Consider the following 14,864-nt stretch of genomic DNA (forward strand, 5'->3'; position numbering starts at 1 on the left):
AGACCAAATGGCGCAGAATATGCCTCCAAACCTGTCAAGGAGGAAATGTTTTCGCTGCGGGGAACCCCATGAATCAGGATAGCATAGATAGGGCAGGAATGGAGTTAGGCCAGAGCAATCTTGGTGTGGAAACATCAGCTAAAAAATTATCAATAGTAAAACGGAACGCATAGGAATGACACTGGGATGTCGACTCGTGGTGTGAAAGCCAGGTTCGAAGATCATTTCGGATAGACCCTCGATGGAGTTTCAAATTGTCGCAAATGATCCTTTTTTTGGGCACATTGATATCGAATCGTTTGCATGGCGCTGCTAGTTTCCTTAGTTGCATCACCGCCACCAGATTACGGTTTGACGATCTCTGCTTAACATCATTGGCTCTGGTAAATCCGCGTGCCATCAGATCATCTGAGCCTGTATATGAAAAGAGAGACCATCTGCACTTTTTGGGCCTGTTCTCTGCCGGCATGCGATCATATGCAAAACAGGAAGAGAAGGGCAGATATCATTGCTTAAACGACAATTCAATCAAGGTAAAAAGAGTTGATTTCGCTGGGAAAAGAGGTATTCTACTTGCTTGAACATGCAGCAGAACTCCAACTCCAGATCCGTTTGATGGTACATCTGTAAATCTTCAGATGCTGGGCTGAGGTGCCAACATACAGAGAGATATATGCCCTTGGAACTCTTTAAATAAGCCAAACTTAACTAAGCCAAAGAGTAAGCTTCGCAGAACCCAAAAGTTTCCCATAAGACAAGATGCTATTGGCACTTCGACTGGAATGGAGGACGCCTTTAGAGTCAAAGAGGACCCTTGAAATGTCGTACAAGTTTTGCAAGCACCCATAGTGTTTTGATGGATATTTTCGAAAACGTTCGAAATCCCCCTTGGATAATTGACAGACATCGGACCTGTATGGTTTTTGCATCTGTTTGTGCTCATGTGAGAGGGGATACAGATATCCAAGCCTGGATTTAGGAAGATAAATCGTTTTTGCCCTCCTGGTTGATGAAATCCAGGATGCGGGATGGGTCAAGACACTTTCCAAAAAACACCAGTTTCATACTATTATTTACTAATGTGGTAATCAGGCCAAAGGGAAAGGAAAAAGCAAGCACTTATAATACACCAAAGAAAACCGGACGGTTTCCACAACGATACAGTACAATACATTACCTGTCAAATAATACCAATCTAAAATGGCTCGTAAGGCGATACCATGATGTAACCGTTCTGAAAAGCGCAGCAAGGGAGGCCGCCAAAATAAACGGGTCCGGGCCGGTTAGATTGTTGCATTTGTTGACGCTGACCCAGGTTCCATGGCGCTTCGTTCAAGGGGAGATCCATGCCGGTTGGCTTTTCAGCGGACGCGATTGCATGAAAGTCGAGCGACGGCGGTGGTTGTTCAAGAATTAGTCTGTTTTTCCTTTTTTTTTTTTCCTTTTTCATATCTTACCCGCTCTCACGAAATCCAATCCCTTTGAGAGCATCCATACGAGTCTTGGGTTCTAAGTTGCGCCATCCTGGAGAGGAAATTGTTGGCGGTTTTACGGGTTAAGGGTTAGGGAACAAAACCTTCTTCATATTTGCAAATTTCCAGTATTTGACGGAACAAGAGCTTCATGAGTGTAGGAGAGGTCAAGAAAGGAACATGGTCTCAACCACCACCATGTGCCAGTCAGCGTTAGAAGTAAAGGTTAATTTCTGGTTATTGGATTGAAAAGCCATGTGCCTGGAGTATTCAACGGATGTCGAATCGGAATCCCCTCGTCCTTCAATACTTCCTTCCATTCATCAACATCTCATGATTGGAACTGTTCCGAAAGATGAACGAGAAGCGCTGATTTATGGAACAATCGAGTCCATCTCGACGTTGCATGTGAGGCTTCAACATAAACAGGCCAACGCATCTTTCATTATAGATTGCTAATATTCCCAAGGAGTGTTCTTATTATTAGAAGATATCAAAGTCAAGTAAGCACTTGAACCTATCGAAAGGTTGTCGATCTTGGTCTTAGCTCCTTAATTCAAATCGATATCATTTTCGGAGTCGCCATATCTTCCCTGATGCCTGTGAGAAAATGCCCCAGCGTGATATGTACAGACGATAGTAAGTTTTGCGGGTATCATACAGTGGATATGGATTGAACCTATCACAACAAGGGTAGAAATTGGAAGCAGACTCTCCTTTAAGGCTCAGGGTTCAGAGTGTCGTTGATCCAAGTCGGATACTTTTGCGCGTTTTACTTTTCATAATGGGCAGAATTGGAATCGCATTGGGACGGAGCAATGACCGCCAGAGCTATCCTCCGTAACCGTCGTAACCTATATATCAATGGGACCCTCTACCCAAGACACCGAATCTGGTTTTGAATTGTTCGTGGGTTACACTCTGCAAGTGAGGCTAAAACTGTGGTCTGCTGTCAACTATTTGACCGTTGATAGTCGATCGTTGACTGTTGACTGTTGACACTTGACTGTTGGGAGGTTGGAGCTCCAACAAGAATTGATGGCTGTGGCCAGAGAGAACGATGACGTTTGGCCTGAGTGGAAAAATACTTTTAAAGTCTTTGCCTGTGGGGATAATGATGCAAGTTATCGTCACGCACCGTCAGAGTAGAATTTCACGCAGTCCATATTCTTACATCCAAGTTTCTTGCGGAGTTTGCACTGAGTATATCTCCCCATCAACTCTTTATTATCCTTAAATAGCCCTTGTCCGTATTACCATGGGCAAGGGACCTAGCCGATCAATCCCACATCACAGTCTCCAGTCGCCCTGGATACCAGGGTTCCTGGACGAAAATCATTCTTATGTGGGTTGGGATCCTTATCAACATCCACAGAAGCAGGTACGCTGTTGCAGACATATTATTCCATATACTCCGTACCAGGGCATCGAACTCTTGAGCCTCCGTGCTAGGTTCGTAATAAGCCTGCTTGTGGCAGGATAATTTTGCGCAGATATTATTGCCCTTCCCAGAACCTTAAAGTTAAAACAGACTCGAGATCTGCCATCGGAGCTGTAGCTCCACTTGACAAGCCAAAACTTGGACCTAAAACCGACCAGTTAGGAAAAAATGATCAGTCTAAATTAACTCGATGGCGTCGAGCCAACCATGGATCAGATATCAGCCCTGTCCTTCCAAGTATCCGGTCAGGGCCGTCAGGAAAGAAGGTGTTGAAAGCTGATTCCTCCGCCCGCTTCCGCAGAGCAAAGCAAGATGCAGACCCTAGTTTGAACTGGCTTGGCCATCCTCTATTCTTTTACGGAAAAGAAAACGCACGTTTCTCACCTCTGGTCCGCTGTTACAATGGATCGAACCCCCGGAAATGGCGTCGTCAATTTTGTCCATTCTCGACGTGGTAGAATATTTGCCTAATTTTCTTTTTTTCTCAGCCAATATTTATGTTGCGGTACGCCAATCTTTGTGAGTAAAATTAACCATTCCTCATCACAAGCATTGAAGTTGAGGAAACAAATAGCTTTTCTGATGTGTGTCAAGGGCTGCCTCAAAAAACAAGAGCTGAACAGCCAAGATCATCAGCTTTCTTCGGCTGTATTACGCAGCCAAGGCCTTGCCGAGCTTAAATATCACTGTCATCAAAGGGTTCTCACTCAAAGCCACGTTAAGAATTTGCGTCGCTAGGGAAATTGTTGGTCTTCAGTTCTTTAACCACAGAATTCACAGTAAATTGAAAGCAATATCATATGCGGATTAGTTTTTCAGGGAAATTATTGCAAGACCAAACCTCATCTGGAATGAAACCATGAGTGATTGCAACAATTTATATCCTCAGGCCTCAACAAGCTCTTCCTCCAAACTCAATTGACAGCAAAATGGTGCAAAGGTGTTCATTCCATATTTCATCTCAAGCTAGATTTCCTGTGCAATTGACCACCACGAAACAAGGTGGATGGAATGTCAAAAAAAAAAAAAAAGCTCATGATTTTACCCCCTGAGTTACTTTATTTTTACAGGAGCCTTAGTTATTCCATTGTTTTAACATCATTTAAGATCCCAAAGTCCAAAAGCGAAAGCAAAGCCCTCACACATACACAAGCTGCAGGGTTGACTCCTAGAGCAAGTTGGATTAACCCATCTCAAACTCTGCGACTTGGGGCAATCCAATAATTTCTCCACGGAAAGTGTTACTCCGCACCGGAGTACATAATCCCTCTCTTGCGATGGGTCTGGACTCGCAGCCATCAGCGTATGCTGCCCCTCCCCCACTTTTCCCAAGAACTTGATTCCGACACATGCCTTGTCTGTTATATGCCAAGACGGAAACATCCCCAATCTTCCCCGTTGGTATGCTGATCTAGACAGATGGAGTTTAGGCTCTTGCGACACACATCGAACCCTTCGTTCCAATAAGCTTGACGTGCAATTTCGCACCCAGAATAATGCCCTGCACGTTGGCGCCATCTTTTACTGACTCCGTCCGTAACTTCACAGCTGGTCTTAAACCGAGGAAAATGTTTTCTTGCCATTTCAAACGAAGTAGGTAAATTTGTCACCTGCTCTAGATTTTAATTCGTTTAAATTTTCATACTTCCTTCCTCGTTTTCCTCTCTCAATAGATAATCCAACCTCTTTTTCTGGATTATCATTGAATGTCCTAAGGCAGCTCGGAGCGAAGAAAAAGGAAAAAGCAAAATACTCCGAACAGGAAGCTGATCTGCCACAGTTTGCGCAACTTGCCAGCTTCTTTCTCGTGTTGAGCTTGGTAAAATTCCTAACAAAACTGGGCTTGCTGATGAAATCAGAACAGGGGAGTTGTCATTTGTGCAGCGGGGAAATTTGATCCACAAATTAAATTCTCATAGATGGGATAATGTTTTTTTTCTCCTATTAGCTAAAGAGCGCTACAAGGTGGGGTGAGTGGGGGGAGATAAATGACAAAAAAAAAAGGATATCTAGGTAACCCTGATAAAGAAGGGATTGGCTGATTAACAGAGCAGTCAATATATCAGATTATGAACAAACTCATCGGCAAACATGAAAAATTGAAAAGGTTTTATGGGCAAACTGACGAATGTTATTTCCACACAAAGAACGTAAGAACACCTCAGATGGCTTGAAAATTGAAACTCTCTCTCTAACCTTCATATGCTCAGAAATCAGATACCAATACTTTGGATATAGTGAGGTGTACAATTTTTCAATACCTCAAAACTTAAGGAGGGAACGTATCTACAAGATCGGGAACCAGGAACAGCAGAGCCAATGATGAGAATCGCAACATATCTACCCTTTTCAGGGTGACCCAGCTGGGGATTTTGATATATCGTGGCTTTGATGGCCCTCTTTCAAGGTTTTATCAAGTGACACTCAAGAGAAGCTCAAATTACCAACCTGGGATTAAATTCTTTCTCTTCTCGTTCGTGTCCTAGAACTACCATTGCTTAAGCTATCACAAGCTTCTAAAATCCTCAACTCAGCGATAACTGCTGAAGCAGTTACATATTGTGATTTCTCATCAAAGTCTTTAAAGATTCATGATACAGAACACTGCTTCTGATATTTCTTATTTATTTCAAAAGTACCGCAAACCTAGCTGCCTATATATAGGTTTAAAGGAAAGCAAAATGCCTAGATGATTAGAGAAATGAAAAATAGAAAAAAGAAAAACAATATATATATATATATATATATATAATTTATTTAATTTTTTTTTTCTTGATAACTTATGAAAATGGAAGTAAAGGTGACCTTGACCTGTTTAAATATTAAAATTGATATGTATATAATTTTATAGATGATAGCAAATAACAATATATATATTCATTTTGCAAAATACATCATCAATACATTTATAAATAATGAATAGATCAAAAAACTTCCTATATGAATAAAATTAAATATTAAAAAATAAATAAAAACATAAAAGTTTCATTTAATTGAAAAGCTCTTTATATGATTTGTAAGATGTTCAATAAGTTGATGAAGAAAATTGAAATCTAATCATATTAAATTTTCTCTGATTTTGATTTTAAACTTTATTTTTTTGTCTTTTTCCTTTTTTTTTCTTTTTTTATTTTTTTATTTATTTCTTTTCTTTTCATTTTTCTTTTTTTGATACTGAATTTAATAATTGATGAAAACTTTATATTTCATGTTTTAATGACAAACATTTATGTTGGAACTTCTCTTTTTTAGATGCATTATGTTCTTATCATTAAAGGGGCAGCAATATTAAAAAATGCTTTTCAAATATGTGTCAATGAAAGCCAGAAATCAGAGTGTGTAGATATAGAGATAAAACCTTTCTCATTTAAAATGTGAAAACACGAAATATCCTTACATATATATATATATATATAGAGAGAGAGAGAGAGATTTTGAAAGAGAATCAATTTTCAAAATGCAGTTTGCAAGATATAGTTATACAAGTCTATTGTGAAAAATCTTTACAACTAGCACTTTGACCTTTAAAAGAACAAAAAAAGAAAAGAAAGAAAAAGAAGGTTGAAGGAAAACTATATATAATTTCATTTTTCGCAACTCAGATACCGCCATTTAGCTTTTTCTTTTTTCATTTCTTTTGACGTCCAACAGTAGTACCCAAGGGTCAAACAAATGCATCATACCTGGTTGGGAAATATGCATTTTCACTCTCATACATACAAAAGAAAAAGAAAAAGAAAAGAGGTTCAACTCCTCTTTATTACCCTCCACGTCCCAACTGACAACAAAGAAAGCTCAAAACTCCTATGCTGAATATTCATGACTCTTTTTTCTTTTTTCTTCCCGTGTCTCTCACTGGATGAAGTTGATGTTGTGTACCCATTATTGATATTTGAACACTACACCTGGTAGATTCAATCCAAAATAAAACAAAATCTTGCTCCTGATGAGGTATATAATAACAGAAAACAAGTGGCAGTCTTGATAATCTGAATGAGAACAACAGCTGTGTGGGTTGCCATCTCAGCTGACATGAGAGGGGAGAAAGAAAAGATAGACATCATTCTTTATCATGATGAGGTCCAAGCTTCTTTGTGCTGGAAGCAGTGAATCAGAGATGAGGAAAAAGATTGATGACATTGATTTGCACATTAGCCATCATCATCAGAAAATAAATAAATAAATTTGGCAAAAACAAGGGTTTTATCTCATTTCCCAACGTAGATCTCGCTGACACCTTTGGATCTTGGGTGAGGTTGGAGGAAAGTTAAGGGTCCGTGTATTGGCTGGTTATACCTGTCAGATATCAGGGTTTCCTTTTCGCAGCAGCTTCTTTGCATTGCTTGGTTATCGATTCTATCGCTTGACGATCGTGACTGTAAATTCTCAGAATTTGGTTTCATACAGGCAGGGTGGGAGGTTTGTGTGTCATAATGGCGTTGTTGCTTACTTATGTCCTCATCAGCGAGTTCATGGCTGAGTCCCACTCGCTGAGGTTGATGCTTGACCGAACGACCATAAACGATTGCATGTTTGAATTGATCTACGATTGTTTTATGTATGGAATTGCACTACGGAACACGGTTAGCTGTTTGTTTAAAGCTCCACCCATACTATCAATGTTGCTTTTTCGTGACGTAGGGGGACAGGTTGGCTTACGAAATCTTCAACAGTGCAAGCATTACTCCGCAAAACCACAGGAGACGTATAATCCGGATTCTTGCCCTTAGGCTTTGTATAGACTCTCCTTAGGTCGAGTTTTTCCCACATAAGCTCGAGGAGCTCGTCGATATTCCAACCGTGTTCGGAACTGATAGGAACTGCGTTCGGGATACGATAGAGTAGGTCCAACTCCTCGATTGATATAGAATCGATCTTGTTCAAAGCATAGACGACGGGAATATAGCTCCGACTTCTCGTCTCGAGTACATCGATAAGATCATCAATCGTTGCGTCGCACCGAATTGCAATGTCCGCGGAAGAGATTCGATATTCGCTCATCACCGCTTTAATTTCCTGCATAATTGATTTAAGCGTGATTGCTACAAATATGCATCCAGATCGTAGAGATGGAGAAAACTAAGGAGACAAGAGCTTACATCGTGATCGACATTCGTTAGTGGCACAGTACTCGTGATGGAAATACCACCTTTGTCCTTTTTCTTAAATACTATGTTGGGCGGTGCCTTGTTTATCCTGATACCGAAGCCTTCCAATTCTGACTCGATGATTTTCTTATCCGTCAACGGCTTGTTAACATCCAGTACGATGAAAATAAGATGGCACGTTTTGGCAACGGCAATAACCTGTCGACCACGGCCTTTGCCATCCTTTGCTCCTTGGATGATACCGGGCAAATCAAGCATTTGAATTTTTGCGCCGTTATATATTACCTGGCCGGGTACAGTCGTTAAAGTCGTGAATTCGTAATCGGCGGCTGCGGGATAAAGTTATATAAGTCTTCCTCCCAGCATGAACCCAGACGTGGTCGTGGGTTGACTTACCCTCAGAATGCTGTCCAGTTAATTTGCTCATCAAAGTACTCTTCCCGACGGATGGGAAGCCAATAAAGCCCCTATTTTGCACAAGTCAACGTCAGTCCCGAACGTTTCCGCCAACATTTGCTTAACTGACATTATACATACACGCTTGCTACGCCAGTACGTGCCACATCGAAGCCATCTACACGGAGAAACCTTTAAGCAAATGGTTCAGAGAATGAGGACGAGTGACGGCATGGAAGGGTACTTACAACCACCGCCGCCCCCGCCGCTAGAGGACGGAGCCAGAAGCTCTCTTTTTAGCTTCGCAAGTTTAGCTTTCAGTTGACCTGCAACGACGATAATGATAATCATAACATATTCATATTAGCTAGATGGCCCTAGCGCTATGCCCTACGAATCTACCCGACCTCCCACCACTCCGATACATCTAAATATATGTATATGTAACCCGGGCGAACCCACCTAAATGATACGAGGTAGCCTTATTTTTTTGAGTCCGAGCCATCTATCGGTTGATTAGCTTCCGGGGTTCTAAATTGGAATGATAGGCAGGGAAGAGCCTACTTCGGTCTCAATTTCCTTGATCTAATTGAGGTACCGAAGTTGTTAGTTGCTATATATCCAGCTTGTCTCTGATCGTGGAGGAGGAAGGGGACGCACCTTGTCCACAGTAGTCGCCATGGTTGCGGTATTGAGAGTTTCGCCTTTGGTAAGGGGTCTATTAAAATAAAAAATAAAAATTGAAGAGACCGGCCCTATGCTATTGCAGATGTCATTATATTAGACGTTGCATGTGGATTCATATCATCAGATTGCCTTTTTGGTGGTTCAAAAGATTTTAGCTAATTAACTAATTACGGAATAGTTAACTAATTAGAAAGGATCCGGAAAACATAGCTTAGTCATCATTCTCAATGAGTAACTAGCACTATTTCAATATCACGTGACGATAAGGGCTGATGAATATTCCACGTGCGCTTACCGCTTGGCTCCAAGCGCCAAATTCATGGGCTTTTCAAAGTTGCCCGAGGGGTGGCAAAAACATCCGTTTGGTTCAGAAGTTTCCAACGGTTTCTACGACCCGGGAAATTATTGTGGAGACAGCCAGGCAACCGTCCTTAAATCTAACATACACTCGACACGTATATCTCTCACACAACATGCACACACACATCAACACACACACACACACACACACACACACACACACACACACACACATCTATATATGCTCTTGATGGGCAGTCATTTTTATCACATTTCTCAGAGCATATTCCTTATTCCTTAACTAACCCTAATCTACCCCTAACCCTGGTGTTGAGGGCGGTTGAGGGTGGAATAGAGATGTATGTCTGCAGAGAGCATATGTAGAAAGTGCTTATTTTTAGATGAGGGGGTTGAACCAGAGTTAAATAAAAAGTGTCCCCACCTTAGAGAATTATAAATGGTTTGTTTGTTAGTAGCCACCGTGTCCTGGACAGCCCATGGTTCCTACTGAAATACCGTGATAGTCGTTCCCCGCCCGCCCTTAGTTCACTCTGACTCAAACGTTTTAGCAAGCAGCCGGCCTAATTCTTGTTCCTGCAGCTAGATGCACTCTCTTATTCTCCTGCTACATGTAACCAACCTCCAGGTTTTACTGCACTCTAGACACCTTTATATACATCAAAGCATTCAGTCGCATATCCCTAGAATTAAAACAAAACACCTCTCGACCTAAGAGAAAAAATATTCCCGTTGACTTTCACTTCGTTTCCCCTACCTGCATCACAATGCCTTATCTCGAGAACGGAATCTCAACCCCGCCCTTGGACGCGTTCCATAAACTGGTAGATGACCTCAGTGCGGCCCTGGGAACAAGCTCGGGACTAGATTCCGACGACGTCGATCCGCTCGACATCCAGAAGCTGATGGAAGGCTACACCTCCAACGAGCGTGAGTGGGAGCGCTACGCCTTTGCTGATGCTAGTAGAGCCTACACGCGGAACCTTGTCGACGAAGGAAACGGCAAAAGCAATCTGGTGAGTGACAGGCACTGACAGCTGGCAGATGAAGGCCTTCGATTGGCTCTCAATCGCTCTCATCCACCACAGCTAACGTCTAGGAAACAAACTTAGTTGATTCTTGTCTGGAGCCCTGGGAAGGCAAGCGCTATCCACGACCATGCCAATGCGCATTGCGTGATGAAGGCGAGTTCTGATTGGCTGTCCTGTGTCCACTTTGGGAAATGGCGACATTTCCCTCCACTGTCTCAAGCCATCCCAACTGACACTTCCCCCTCTGCGGAGGCGGCTATGCCCTAATAGATCCTCAAAGGCTCCCTGCGCGAGACCCAATACGCCTGGCCAGAGGAAGATAAGCTCCGGAAGGGCGAGCTGTCGCCCTTGGCTGTTACCAAGGAGACCCTCTTCTGGGAAAACGAGGTTACCTACATGTCCGACAAGGTGAGGATCTGATAACACGACACGCTTCTTTCCTATCTGTTTATCCTTACTCTGACGGCTGACACTTCTTTCTTTCAAAGCTTGGCCTGCATAAAATCTCCAATCCCGATCCAGAAAATTTTGCCATTTCGCTGCATCGTAAGTCCTCCCGACAAAGCATCTGTTTATCCGAACCCCATCCCAACCCCATCCCAAAAAGGGAAAAAAAAAAAAAAAAAAAACCCTGAAAACACCCCTCACCTTATGCTGGTCAAACATGAGACACATTTGTTAACTTGAGCAATCGCCCCTTGAAAATAGTCTACACTCCACCTAACGCAGCTCATTATGGATTTTCTCTTTTCGATGAGAAAACTGGCAAGTCACGGCACATCAAGCAAGCAATGATATTTTCCGATAAGGGCCACAAACTGTAAAGAATAAAAAAGCTGAGTCTGATAAGAACAACACAGTTTGGTCTAAAGAGATATATACAGAGGATAGGATATATGTGCGTGCCATGACTCTTTGGAGTGATTTTTTTTTTTTTTTTTTTTTTTTTGGCTGTTTTAAAGTATTTGTGACAGTTGGTTTGTTTTCACTTTCTCCCCTTCACTCTCGTTCATTTTTCCTTGGGCTTTAAACATTTTGGTTTGTTAATCCACTTGAAGGACACCTACATCCGGCCTTCATTCAACAAAGACAAATGGGGCGAAGGTTGTGGTAAGTTCTAACAAACAACAACCCTACGAACTACAATCCTACGAACAACAATCCTACGAACAACATTCAAACGACACACAGACCTGTTATTAATAGTGTTAGATTACTTTTAGCGAAGAGAGTAGATAGTCAGCGTTCATAATGCACTCCCATCTGACATATTAAATCATTCTGGATTCTGCGAAGTAGTTGTCTTTTTAAGGACTGGGAGGAGGAGAGCTAGGTGCTGTACATACCATGCCATCGCAACAATTTTGCTTGAGGTCTGTCGCCCCGATCTGATCCGTGGTGACTTAAAATAGTAGCAGTTCCAGCGACGCTTCATATGGATAGTACTACAAACTATGATTCTGCAATGGTTAAATAATCAATCGTCCTTACATAGGGAGTATGCACTATTATTGGCTGTAGTCATGTTTATTACCGTGTTTGTTTTATGCATGAGCAACCAAGAAGAGACCTTTTTCTGTGAAATGGAGTAATAAAACACCAAGATTCTATACATAACGTAAATAGTTATAAATAGTAGTGGTTTTTTTATTATTTAACTTGGTATATATTTTTTTTTATAAATAGATAAATCAACAATTAAGATCGAATGAACTTGCCCTTCTCAATCAAGTTCGCCTGCAGCAAGTTCGATTGATATGAATTCTTTCTTGAGATGGAGATAGGCTATATATAGGTGAAGGAATCAGTGCTTCATAACAGGGTGCTCTCACAGTGTAACAGATTAAAAAAGAAATCTTTGTTGCATAGCCCTTATATTTCTTGTTTTATAAACAGTAGCAGATGGAGCCAGCTGCGGTAGGCACTAAATCTCCCTCTTCACAGTCATCAAGGGCAGAGATTCAAGATAAACGGGCTCGGGGAGCAGGTCTACTCTGACCCCCAAGCCGGCCCAAGGTGTGTACGAATGAAGATATGAGATGTTACATACAAACGTGTATTAACTTCATGTACGTCCCTGAAGCCCTCATCAAGCTGTTAGAGCACACGCCACTATTGCTGGTACCCTCACGTTATAATAATACGAAGATTGGGTCAGTAGCAATAGAGCACGATGAGAACGACGAATTCAATTCCGAAAAGCAACGTGGTCTTCCGGCCAACCGGTTTTCAGCTTGAGCGATTTTTGGGAGGTTTGGGGGTGGACAATAACATCGGTCAGATGACACAGCGCAACGATCAATGCGACCTTGTGCGTTGGGCTTAACGTTGTAGTGGTTACGGGTCTGGGGAATCACGTGAATCTACTTTCTTATTGACCAATAAGAGCACGTGGATTCATCTAAAGCGAACCAATAAGAACGCAGTGTTTCAGTGATCGCCGAAAAAGGAAAAGCATAACTTCAACGGCCCGGGAGCTGCCAGCAAAGATGCACCAGGAGGCCTTGCACTCTGATTGGTTCACGAGAAGTTATATTCACATGATCTCCTAACCTTGAATCATCACTTGCAACGGCCAAGTATAAAATGCAGCAAAAGAAATAAGTACGTCTTACACTCTAATTGGTTGAAGACAAGTTACATTCAAATGGTTTCTCAAACTGTAATCATAACTGCAACTGTTTGTTAAACTCTGCTAGAAAAATAATCAAGCAGTTAATTGCCATTCTTATTACTCTTTTTATTTTCAAGGTAAAAAAAAGCGCTTTTCTCAAAACTCACTCAATCTTTCAAAATATGATTCAAAAATACTCTCATTCAAAACCCTCACTGAAACTGATTATTTCCTCTATTTTTGTAAGATTTAGACAAGAATTGGAGATATGATTGTTGAAAATATGCTTTTCATCAAAAAGTGAATATTTATCAATATTTTTCATCATTTATAACATTTGATTCAAATAAGTATGAAAATTAAATAGAAGAAAGATTAAGTCTCAGATAATAATCTCAACAATGATCAAAAAATTTTATCTGTTTGAAAACTTTTGCTGATTTTGATATTCTTTCAGATTTATCAAGTAGTTATTATGAAGATATAGAACAGACTTTGTTTAGACTTCTCAATAATATAAGTTTATTGAAAATGATAATTGCAACTGTCTAGAAATGACATAGCAATCAATCTCATAATTACTCTGTGAACAATTACATTGTAAACACAGAAACTATTTAGTAATTATATTAAGAAAAGAAGTAACTGTGTTAAAAAAATAGTTATATAAATATAGTCTTTTTTTAATTTATTTTTTTGATATCATTTTAATATTTTATTGAAATAGTTTATTTAGTTAATAATTAAACATCAGTTTAACTTGCATTTAGATCAAAGTCATGATATAATACTAAAATTAATTACTTTTTTACATTTTTTAAAGTAGATTTTTAGATAAAAAATCTCTAAGAATTTTATATACTTTTATTTTAAACTTTTAAAAAAATCATTAAAATATCAGAAGAAGTTAAAGAATTTAATAGTTCATGAAGATTAAATTGAGATATAATAACTTTGACTAAAAGAAATATGAGATTAATAGAATTCATATTAAAGAAAATATTTTTTGAAACATTTGAGTAGAATTTAAAGTAAGTATATTAAAAGATTATTAGTCTTATAAATGAGATATGAAAAACTCTGAGCAGAGTTAAAAATAATTGAGATAATAAACAAAGACAAATAAATGAGCTTAATTAACAGATGAATAATTTGATAAAGAAATAAAATATACTATTGTAAACTGTAAATATTTTAATTTTATAATTTAGATTAGTAGAAATACAAAAAGTATAATAATTTATAAAGTTCAATAATTTAAAGTATTTTATTATTAAAAAAAATTAATATTTAAAAATTAATTTTTATAAATAAAATACAAGTTAACTATTAATACTGATCACTTTTCAATTGAAGAAAGTTATATTATATATATTGAAAACTGAACAGAAAATAAAACTATAAAATATTTAATCTCATAAATAAGAGAAAATTATTATAAGAAATTTAAAATAGTAAAAAAAGTGTTTAAATATCTACAAAAAATATATAATAATGTTAATATGTTTAAGAATATAAAGATAAAATACTAACAGTTGATAATGAGAAATAATAATAACTATCATATATTTATAATCAAATTTTTATATCTGACTAATAAAGCTTAGATTTATAAAAAAAATTATAAAGTAAACTTATCTTATAAGCTTTTATTTAATTTTCAATATATAATTATAGTAGTATATATTAATTATTTAATTTTTAATAAGATTTAAGAGATTTATACTTGAACTACTTATTATATTAAGAGTATATATAATTAAAACAGCTGGTGATTGTCAAATAGTAAAAATTAAG

At 39.1% G+C, this 14,864-nt stretch overlaps 3 protein-coding genes across 3 annotated transcripts; 2 read left to right on the top strand and 1 right to left on the bottom strand.

Moving 5' to 3' along the window:
• Positions 1-2,730: 2,730 nt before the first annotated feature.
• Positions 2,731-3,371, top strand: PAAG_12609 (hypothetical protein; the record flags this gene model as incomplete). Its single annotated transcript, XM_015848080.1, has 2 exons — positions 2,731-2,853; positions 2,985-3,371. The coding sequence occupies 2 exons, from the start codon at positions 2,731-2,733 to the stop codon at positions 3,369-3,371; spliced, it is 510 nt and encodes a 169-aa protein (XP_015702310.1).
• Positions 3,372-7,121: 3,750 nt separating this feature from the next.
• On the bottom strand, positions 7,122-8,768 carry PAAG_08648 (GTP-binding protein RBG1; the record flags this gene model as incomplete). Its single annotated transcript, XM_002789433.2, has 6 exons — positions 7,122-7,484; positions 7,573-7,929; positions 8,013-8,350; positions 8,418-8,488; positions 8,559-8,595; positions 8,666-8,768. 6 exons carry the CDS (start codon positions 8,766-8,768, stop codon positions 7,122-7,124), a joined length of 1,269 nt encoding a protein of 422 aa, XP_002789479.2.
• Positions 8,769-10,189: 1,421 nt separating this feature from the next.
• PAAG_08649 (cysteine dioxygenase) lies at positions 10,190-11,277 on the top strand (the record flags this gene model as incomplete). The annotated part of the gene is made up of 5 exons (XM_015846576.1): positions 10,190-10,438; positions 10,535-10,630; positions 10,724-10,861; positions 10,942-10,999; positions 11,162-11,277. 5 exons carry the CDS (start codon positions 10,190-10,192, stop codon positions 11,275-11,277), a joined length of 657 nt encoding a protein of 218 aa, XP_015701373.1.
• Positions 11,278-14,864: the final 3,587 nt, after the last annotated feature.

The sequence above is a fragment of the Paracoccidioides lutzii genome (genome assembly GCF_000150705.2).
Source record: "Paracoccidioides lutzii Pb01 unplaced genomic scaffold supercont2.41, whole genome shotgun sequence".
NCBI classification, from domain to species: Eukaryota; Fungi; Ascomycota; class Eurotiomycetes; order Onygenales; family Ajellomycetaceae; genus Paracoccidioides; species Paracoccidioides lutzii.